We start from the raw sequence: 9245 nt of genomic DNA, 5'->3' as shown, positions 1-9245 counted from the left end.
AGATAACAGATAATGTCCTGGAAAATTACTACCGGTTTCATTTTTCTAGATATTTTTCTTACCGTGCACTAACTGATCAACAAACTCAAGTACAAGCTACTACCAAGGTGCATCATAAATGAACAATTATTCAATTATTATTATTAAATTAAACAATTGCTAATAGCAGCCAACTTAATTCATGTGAATTGTGTACTGCTAGGCACCTTTGGTTTCCTCTTCTTGTGTCATTTAGATGGAAAACGTGTGCCTTTTTATCGTTTGAGTCACTTATCAAAAGTTGCTAAATGTTGCCAAATACATTTTTTAAAATAGCTAAATTTACTGCTAGGTGCTTTTGGAAGAAAATGTTGCTAGGGTAGTCTGAAAAGTTGCTAAATCTAGCAACACACTTGCTAAGTTGTCAACACTGTACCAGACTGTAGTGCTGTCAAACGCAGCCGGCGCGCGTGGAGGGGGCGGAGCCTAAAGGACGAGTGGCTCAGCCTATCAGAAGCGCGGGAGGGACCGTTTGAGTTCAAAACTGTTAGTTCAGGAAAACACCTAACGTTAGACGACCCTGCGACCCCGAGTTATTTGGGATTTCACCTTGGATTTGGACTGAATTTAGCATTTAACCACAATGTCTTCAGCGAAAAAAAAGCAGATTTACTATTCCGACAAGTATTCCGACGAGGAGTATGAGTACAGGTGAGGAATTTCAGTCGTTTTATTTAACAGCTCGCTTTCGAGTTGACGTGAAACATCATAATGACCGTTGTTATGTCATTTAACGGTTGCATTTTTTAGAAAATAACTTAAAAACATCCGCAAATGATAGAAAATGGTCTGTTGAAAATGTATTTTCCGGGTTCTGTCGTCCTAACCGCGTTATGTTGCCTGGCAAACAATTTGAAGAGCCGTTAAGTATGAAATATTAGTCAAACTAACATTGTCCCTCTCCTTCCTCATAGACATGTTATGCTTCCCAAGCAGCTTTCCAAACTGGTGCCGGCCTCCAATTTAATGTCGGAGGAGGAATGGAGAGGACTGGGAGTCCAGCAAAGTCAGGGCTGGATCCATTACATGATCCATAAACCAGGTTAGTATGTACCTGTAGACCAGGCCTGCGTTTTAAAACCTACTTTGACAGCTTAATTACTGTCTAGGTAGGCAGCTCTGTAGTTTTTGAGAAACTGGTCCACAAAAGCTGCCCATTATTCTCCTAAACCCTAATATCCCACTCTTTCCATACAGAGCCTCACATTCTGCTCTTCCGAAGACCGCTTCCCAAGGAATGAGATTTCAAGATTGTCATCGGAAGTTAAACTACTTGGTCGACTCTGACCATGCCTGCATTTCTTTCCATATGTTGTGATTTGTATATAAGCTTTATTATTTGCAGATCTATGGCAATGAAATGTTACTCCTCCTTCCCATCCCCCTTTCGTTCGGAGATCTGATGGCAACAGGAGCCCAGAGGGGAACGGGCTGCCTCCTCCAAAGTGTTAGAGCTACACTTGAGTCACGTAAAATGAGTTGGATGGTGTTTCAGGTCCAGTAAATCGCCCCTGTCGTGAATAGAAGGAATAGTTTTTGTTGTACACTACGATGATTTTTGTTGCTGAGCTGCTGTTGTTAACATCTCCAACTTGTATGTTGAGCGGTCAACGTTTGTTTGTTACTCATTTGTTGTAGACAAATCAATAAATATTATTTTTGTTAGCTCATTTGCATCCTAATTTGTAATCCGTGTAATGTGACATTAAATAATGTACACAAAAGCAACAGCATATATTCAGGGTTCCCATAGGGAATTGCATTTATTTTTTATTGATATCACACTCACAAAAAATCCAGATCATAATTTTTTTTCTTATACAGTGTATATGTTATACACTGTTTTATATATGTATATATATTACTGCAGTCAAATGATTAATCGCATCCAAAATAAAAGTTTTTGTTTTATATTATGTGTGTGTACTGTACATTTATTATGTTTATATAAATACACACACACATTGTATATATTTAGACAATATTTACATGTATATATTTGTATAATTTAATTTGTATAAATATTTAATATATAAACAAATTTTTTCTTAAATATATACATGCATGTGTCTATATATACATAATAAATATGCACAGTACACACACATAATGTAAACAAAAACTTTAATTTTGGATGCGATTAATCATTTGACAACACATATATATATATATATTACATTTTAGCTAAAGTTCTAGTAATTGTGTTTTTGTCACCATTTTTACATTTTATTTTAGTCATTTTAGTACAAGTTCAACTAAACTGAAAAATTAAAATGGTAAATGTTTGCAACTAGAGGAAATAAAACCTTTTTTCAGTTATCCTTAATTTTATTTCAAGTAACAAAAGGTTTTTTTTTAATGGTTTTACTTTCATGTGAGTTCTGTAAAATTATGTTTATAATTTTGTCATTTGAAGAGTCATTGAAATTTTTAAAATCTTTAAATTATGATTATAGTTATGCTCACTTCTACAATATTTAATTGCCTATAAATTGTTCTTTGTAAGCATGATCAGAGTTCACTATGAGACAAATGGCAAACCTTTTTAAACATGAAATTTTGAAACTGAACAGAAAACAAATCTATATGTACAAACGTAGCCTTCAAAATATTACTAATCTACTATTAAAGGGGTCACAAACTCTGAGTGCCTGACCCCTAAAGAGAAAGCTGGATGTCTGGGCTTGTGCATTGTCACTTTCTCTGGGTTATGACTTCCAGGACCTGGTACCACTGTGGACTCCTTTGCAGCAGCGTGCCTCCCCAGCATAGAGAACGCCGGCTGCCTCGGTAGGTAGACACTGGGATCTGTGCGGTTGTATCTACAAGGACCTGGAGTTTTAGATAAGTCCTCAGACGGACCCCCAGATTTGCATTTCCCAGAGATGCTGAAACTGGCACTGGATGCTTTGGTCAACACACTGGAGCCCATGAGAGAAGGGAGGGTGTATTTGTTCGGGGCAGGTACGGTGTCCACGGAGCGATACGGTGTTCGATAACCCATGGTGTGGGATGGCGGTTTGCGATGGATGCTGCACAGAGAGGCTTTCTCAGGACTGTATGCTCCTGGTCCAGGGGTGGAGAAGATTGCTGCTGCAATTATCAGACACAACAAGAGTTAGGAACTGTCAAACTCAGTCAGCTTATTCCAGCTAAGTGTTTCCTGGTGGTTTCGACATGAAGTGGTTCGAGCTACCAGTAAATAAGTAACCGTTTCAACAGAACGACACTTCAAAATAACCGACTTACCTCGGCTTTCCATCCTGCCATGAAAGGAATAGGCAGGGGTGCCATCTCTTCCAAAGCGAGTCTGTTTGGCATCGATATGGTATTTAGGCCCTGGACTACAGTCAATGCTATGCACTGTACAAAGCAGAATAAACACAGCATTACATTATAATACTTGTTGAATATTCGAGTGAACCGTTTACACATGAACGTGAATTATTACACATGAATGTGTAATTATCTGTAGAGTTAAACAAGTTACTTTGTAGGTTTTAAGAGCCTTTTGATTTATTTTATCATATGCAATGACAAAATGATTAAATGTTAAGTAATCCAGTCTAATATTTCAATCATCTTAAATGTTTGCGATTTTTGTAGCTAATGGGAAGGCATGAAAATACAAAATATCTCAGTTCCAAGGCGTACACCATATTGTACTATAATGCAACAAAGAAAAAGTAATACATTTTTTATATAATTTAAAAATATTTGACCTTAAATAGCTATCAAAGTAAAAAAACTCTTACAAGAAAATTAAGTGTGATTGTACCCTTTTCTGTAAAGTAACATGAAAATAATATTAATAAACATATCACATCTGATCTACTATTCTTTCTACACAGCAACGATCAACATAAATAATGGAAATTTACAGCAGTCTGTCTTCCTCTAGTGGTGACATTAGCAAAATACAAGTTTAAGAACTAAATGATTTTAGTAAAAACATCAACATAGATTATTTGTACATTCCTGGCATTAAATGAGCTAGAAAAGCTTATGCTGTTATATTGGAGTCATTTCCCACCGAGCTCATTTATTTTACTGCAACTTAATATAAACTTACTGTTGTTACTCATCCTGCCATGGAAGGAGTAGGCAGGACTGGTTGACTTGGTGAAAGGCGTACACCATATTGTACTATAATGCAACAAAGAAAAAGTAATACATTTTTTATATAATTTAAAAATATTTGACCTTAAATAGCTATCAAAGTAAAAAAACTCTTACAAGAAAATTAAGTGTGATTGTACCCTTTTCTGTAAAGTAACATGAAAATAATATTAATAAACATATCACATCTGATCTACTATTCTTTCTACACAGCAACGATCAACATAAATAATGGGAATTTACAGCAGTCTGTCTTCCTCTAGTGGTGACATTAGCAAAATACAAGTTTAAGAACTAAATGATTTTAGTAAAAACATCAACATAGATTATTTGTACATTCCTGGCATTAAATGAGCTAGAAAAGCTTATGCTGTTATATTGGAGTCATTTCCCACCGAGCTCATTTATTTTACTGCAACTTAATATAAACTTACTGTTGTTACTCATCCTGCCATGGAAGGAGTAGGCAGGACTGGTTGACTTGGTGAAATCGTGGCCTACAAAGCCGATAGCCGGTGGAAGGATGTATCGACCAGGTCCTGGCCCTGTAAACAAGAATGGAAAACAGCCGTCATACTGTAGTCATGCACACACAACATATGCACAGCCCACTACTTGTAATCAGAAATATGTAGTGATGCATTTTTTGGCAGGCAGTTGTGACAGAATCTGTTAGGGAGATCCACACCCTGTAGATGCAGCCCAGCAGGAATGTGAGCTCATCGCAGTGGCGTGATGGTTTTTCCTGGAGTGGAGGACAGACAATGCCTTCGGCTATCTTCTCTGATACTACCAGGGGAATGCCATGACATCAGCCCACAAATGTTTGTGTGCATGTGGAGGGCTACTGGGAGCACAGAACATTCTTTCACATTTACTTCATGTTTTGACAGGCCTGGGCACAAAGTTATCGTAACCTTGCTGAACGCGTGACCTTTGAAGGAAAAAGTAACTCTTTTTCAGTTAAACGAAAATTTGATGGGGACGTAAGTACACTGGAAGCATTTGTTACAAAATACAGCACTACTGCATGTTGCTTACAAAAGCCTAGATACCAAGATAATAATAATGTCTCAATTTAGTGTCAGCGACAGTACTTTATTTACTTATTAAAAGCATATTGAAACTACACTACAAGAACAATAGTTCTGTTATTCAACAAATAAGGAGTCAATATTGAGTAACCTGTATTTTGGACTCTACTGTCTATTGTTGCTCCGCCAACGAAAGTAGTTGCAAACATACTTAGAATGAGTAAAATGTCTCTGAGCAACATACAGTAGCGACATTTCGTATCTGAATGAACCAATGTTTTTGAACGAATCAGTAAAATATAATAATTCCCTCATTAAGAGTGTCACTTGTCGCCACCTTCTGGTGTTAACGATGTACAGCCTAGCGGACTGATACAAACAGTGAATAGTCTCAGTGCTATTCGTTTGTACATCAGCAATTGGTGAACGGCGTTCAAACTATTTTCTTACATTGAAGGTGAGATTATTGTTTAGTACATAGTATATACAAATAAATATGCATTAAAACAGCTCACCTTTTTCTCTGCCAGCAATGACCGGACGCTTCCTCTCCGTTTCAGTCATAGTCAAGATTGCATTTGGGACTGGAGGTTTAACCCTTCTAGAAATCTAAGTTATCCGTTTCCTGCAGAATTGGACATAGGCCTACTTACTATCAAATCTCTATGCCAACTTTTCCAGAGAATTTGAGTAAACCGAGCTCAAGGACAAGCAATTATTAAGGAATTAACATTCACGTCAGCATCAGTTTTTCCAGGCAATTTAAAAACGCAAGCAGCTACTTGCAAAAACTCAAGTAGGTGTAGATCTTCAAAACATCCAGGTTCAAAGCTTGAGGTGATGGTTAGTAGAACTTTTTCACTGTCATCTTCCTAGCTGCACAAAATCAGATGTCCTCTGCAGCACAATTCTGCCTTCTGACCTCTCTTGGACTGGACAAGTCCAGTCAAGTTCTCCACTGTCCAATGATCTGATGATGCCGCCCAAGTGGTAAACTGAACACTTTTTGGAGTAATCTTCATTCAACCAGGTTGACTCAATCGGGGGCCGCCGAACCCATTAAATATACACATGCGTTTGAGAGACAGAAGCACAAAGGTGTCATCACTTGAATTCACTGTCATGTAACACTATCTCCATCAGATAATTCCTCCTCTCGCTTCTCTTTCATGCCTTTACTCTGTTCATCTGAGTAGAGATGGACCATCAAGCATGGGTCGCTAAGGTGACCAGCAGCTGGGGGCCCCCCTGCAAAGCTGCATAGAAAAGGCCTTCGGCATTTGAGAAGATACAAACTTCTGAAGGACATATAAGTGAATACGTACTATATTCCCATCTATCCAACTGAAATGCATTGTCTGGGAGAGCTATTTATAAAAAAAAAATGTCAGGAACTGAAGGCTGGGGGCATGATTGGTGAACATGTTCACCACTGCACTGACCATGCAGCAAACACATATTAAACATTAACAGTGCTGTGGTAACCGGAGCTGGATGTCAACATAGGCAAACTATCACAAGCTGACCCAGTAGACAGCAATACATGGGGTCAATGTTTTGCCAGGACCTTTAAACAAGTTTCAGAGAGCTTTGAAGAAGCTCAAGCAGTTAACCTGGAACAACAGATTATCTCAAAATGGTTAAAAATGCAACAAAAATATGTACTTTTAGGAAGAATTTGTGCTCAAAAAGTAATATTGTGATTATACACGACTGCTCTGCATAATAAAGCCCAAAGTATACTAAGGTTTTTTACGCATTAATCATTAGGGTATGCATACTGTGCAAGTTTATATCTTACAACTGTGACTTTTTTTACTCGCAGTTCTGACTTCTGAGAATTGCAAGATCTGAAAAGTTGAGCTAAAAGGTCGCAATTACCTTTTTTTATTGTTTTATTCTGTGGGAGAAAAAAAAGAATTGTGAGATGTAAACTCACAATTCTGAGTTTATAACTTGCAATTGTGAGATAATTTAGCAATTCTGAATAACGAGATAAAGAGCAACTTTAAAATACTACACGTTCGACTGAACGTTTGCATCAAAACTGCAGTATACTTCAGTCTTTACGCACTGGAGAATCATAGCAAACCAAATTCACCAGTATAACTGACTGTGAGCAATGCGAGCCTAAATTACTTCGAAAATTCCACCCAAAATACAAATATGGTATTTTCAATATACTATAACTTACTGTACTTACTTATATACGTGCTATACGTATACTTACTATAAATACACTAATAATAATTTTGCATATTATATAGAACGGACAGAATACAAATTGTAATTCAAACATAAAACAAAGATTTCACACGATACAAATTGCATACAAAGTTTATTCTCATTGACTTTCTTCCAAATGTGATATCATTGAAGGTTAAATTCATTTTAAGTTAATTAAAATTGACAGTAATTTTCAAATTTCACATAGGCCACTTTGCATATCTGCATTTTTCTGTATTGATTTTAGGGGAATTTAAATACAGTAAAGTATGTTAAATGGGCCTTGAACACTTATTAGTACCTTAACGCATCATTAAATTAAACCAAATTATTCAGTGAACTTGAATAATCACATTAGAGGCATTCTGTTTAAAAGTGCAGATTTCATGTGGGCCTGCCGATTTTCACTTAGCACGGAGGTTTAGTCAAAATAGCTTATTATTCTGTACAAATCATATTCCAGTTTGTGTAACAGAGTTTGTTTTCTGTGATGCAGAGACTAATTTAACATAGGGTGACTGGGAAAGAAGCTTATTTATCAGTTGCAGTCTCTTCTCCAATGAATAAGTCAGACGTCAATAAGTAAAAAATAGTAGCTACACACCTTAACGGACAATTTTGTGCGTTTTTTTTAATGCTCTGGAAGTGCACGCTCCATTACAGCACATTTTAGCGGGTTGTAAAACCACACCAGTAGATTGTGTTCAGAAAGAAGGGAGGAGCTGACTGAGGACTTGACAAAATAAAAAAACGAACCGAACGAACAAAGGCACTAGCCACAAATAAATACCACAGATAGAAAACAAAAACAATAAAATATTTGATGTTTAGGTAAATTATACTTACAAACATAAATACTGGACTATTAAAACTAGATTACAAGAGACTGACTTAAGAGGAATACAGGGAGACGTCATACCATCTCTAAACGTAAAGAGCTATGGAAATGAAAAAAAAAAATAAAAGAGAGGAGAACTGATATTATCTCTCTTTCCGAACACACACATACACACTCAGAGCTGTCATCTCGTTGCAACAGACTGGGTCCACCTCTCTTTACCAGCCTTTCTTACACACAAACATATTCACAGAGAATGTACAACGTGGAGCTCCCACACTTGCTGCTGACGGCCAGGGGTCTCTGTTGTAGAGGAGGCAGAGAAACAGACAAAAGTTTGATGCTTATAATATATACGTAAGTGACAAAGAAAATGTTTTACATGGGCAAGACATTTTTTGGAAGAAATAGTCCTTTAACTGACTGTGGTAAACAGGTTGTATCTCACCATCGCTCAGGTGAGTCCTTTGTGTCCACTGTGAGCATATGTCCACCCAGTTGTTTGGTGTCTGCCGCCTCCTTTTCTTCTCCTATAGGAATGAACTTTTCCTCAACCTCTGGTGAAAAGCTGTCAGTGTCCGGGTCGTACTCATAAGAATAGTAGGACACCTCAGCTACAGAGCCTGGCTCCTCTCCTATTAAATAAATCACATTTTAAAAAACAATTTGCCATCTTTGACAAAAGCATTGTTTGATTTGTTTCAGGGACATTTAGATATTTTTTTCTGGAAATCAAGATAAGAAAAATTTTGGCTATTTCATTTTGGCTGTGATGTCCCTCAAGTGTATGTTTTTGGCCTGCTTTACTTCTGGCTAAAACATGTTTGTGTAATTTAAGTAACACATAAATAACAACATTTTAAATTAATATAGTTAGCAAACAGTGTTGGGAGTAACGCATTACAAAAGTAATAATATTACAGTAGTAATATATTACAATGTTTAGTTTTTTAATGTTAATGAAAGTGACACCAAAAATAAGGGAACAT

General features: G+C 36.8%; 3 protein-coding genes across 5 annotated transcripts in view; 1 reads left to right on the top strand and 2 right to left on the bottom strand.

The window, feature by feature from the left end:
- Nucleotides 1-514: 514 nt before the first annotated feature.
- cks2 (CDC28 protein kinase regulatory subunit 2) lies at nucleotides 515-1857 on the top strand. Of its 2 annotated transcripts, XM_016282986.1 has the most exons (4): nucleotides 515-690; nucleotides 954-1081; nucleotides 1237-1315; nucleotides 1385-1857. In XM_016282986.1, the coding sequence occupies exons 1-3, from the start codon at nucleotides 623-625 to the stop codon at nucleotides 1278-1280; spliced, it is 240 nt and encodes a 79-aa protein (XP_016138472.1). In that variant the 5' UTR covers nucleotides 515-622; the 3' UTR covers nucleotides 1281-1315; nucleotides 1385-1857. The 2 variants fall into 2 exon arrangements, with proteins under 2 accessions (XP_016138472.1, XP_016138471.1); XM_016282985.1 differs by having other exon boundaries at nucleotides 1237-1856.
- A 796-nt stretch (nucleotides 1858-2653) lies between these two features.
- Nucleotides 2654-6214, bottom strand: LOC107593346 (outer dense fiber protein 3-like). The gene is made up of 5 exons (XM_016283031.1): nucleotides 6115-6214; nucleotides 5708-5776; nucleotides 4593-4703; nucleotides 3289-3402; nucleotides 2654-3132 (listed from the first exon to the last, which is right to left on the bottom strand). Exons 1-5 carry the CDS (start codon nucleotides 6212-6214, stop codon nucleotides 2654-2656), a joined length of 873 nt encoding a protein of 290 aa, XP_016138517.1.
- Nucleotides 6215-7530: 1316 nt separating this feature from the next.
- Nucleotides 7531-9245, bottom strand: part of LOC107593313 (C3 and PZP-like alpha-2-macroglobulin domain-containing protein 8) — a 44983-nt gene continuing 43268 nt past the window's right edge. Inside the window, exons 42-43 of one of the 2 annotated variants that reach the window (XM_016282980.1) lie at nucleotides 8705-8891; nucleotides 7531-8559 (exon numbers count right to left, since the gene is read on the bottom strand). In XM_016282980.1, the coding sequence (XP_016138466.1) occupies nucleotide 8559; nucleotides 8705-8891 (188 nt within the window). In that variant the 3' untranslated portion in view covers nucleotides 7531-8558. Of the gene's footprint in view, nucleotides 8560-8704; nucleotides 8894-9245 lie in introns of both variants that reach the window. The other variant, XM_016282981.1, reaches the window with a different exon arrangement.

This window comes from Sinocyclocheilus grahami, unplaced genomic scaffold (genome assembly GCF_001515645.1).
Source record: "Sinocyclocheilus grahami isolate Dianchi unplaced genomic scaffold, SAMN03320097.WGS_v1.1 scaffold169.1, whole genome shotgun sequence".
Lineage (NCBI taxonomy): Eukaryota > Metazoa > Chordata > Actinopteri > Cypriniformes > Cyprinidae > Sinocyclocheilus > Sinocyclocheilus grahami.
The sequence above is the reverse complement of the archived record's forward strand: the minus strand, read 5'-3'. Positions and strand labels throughout refer to the sequence as shown.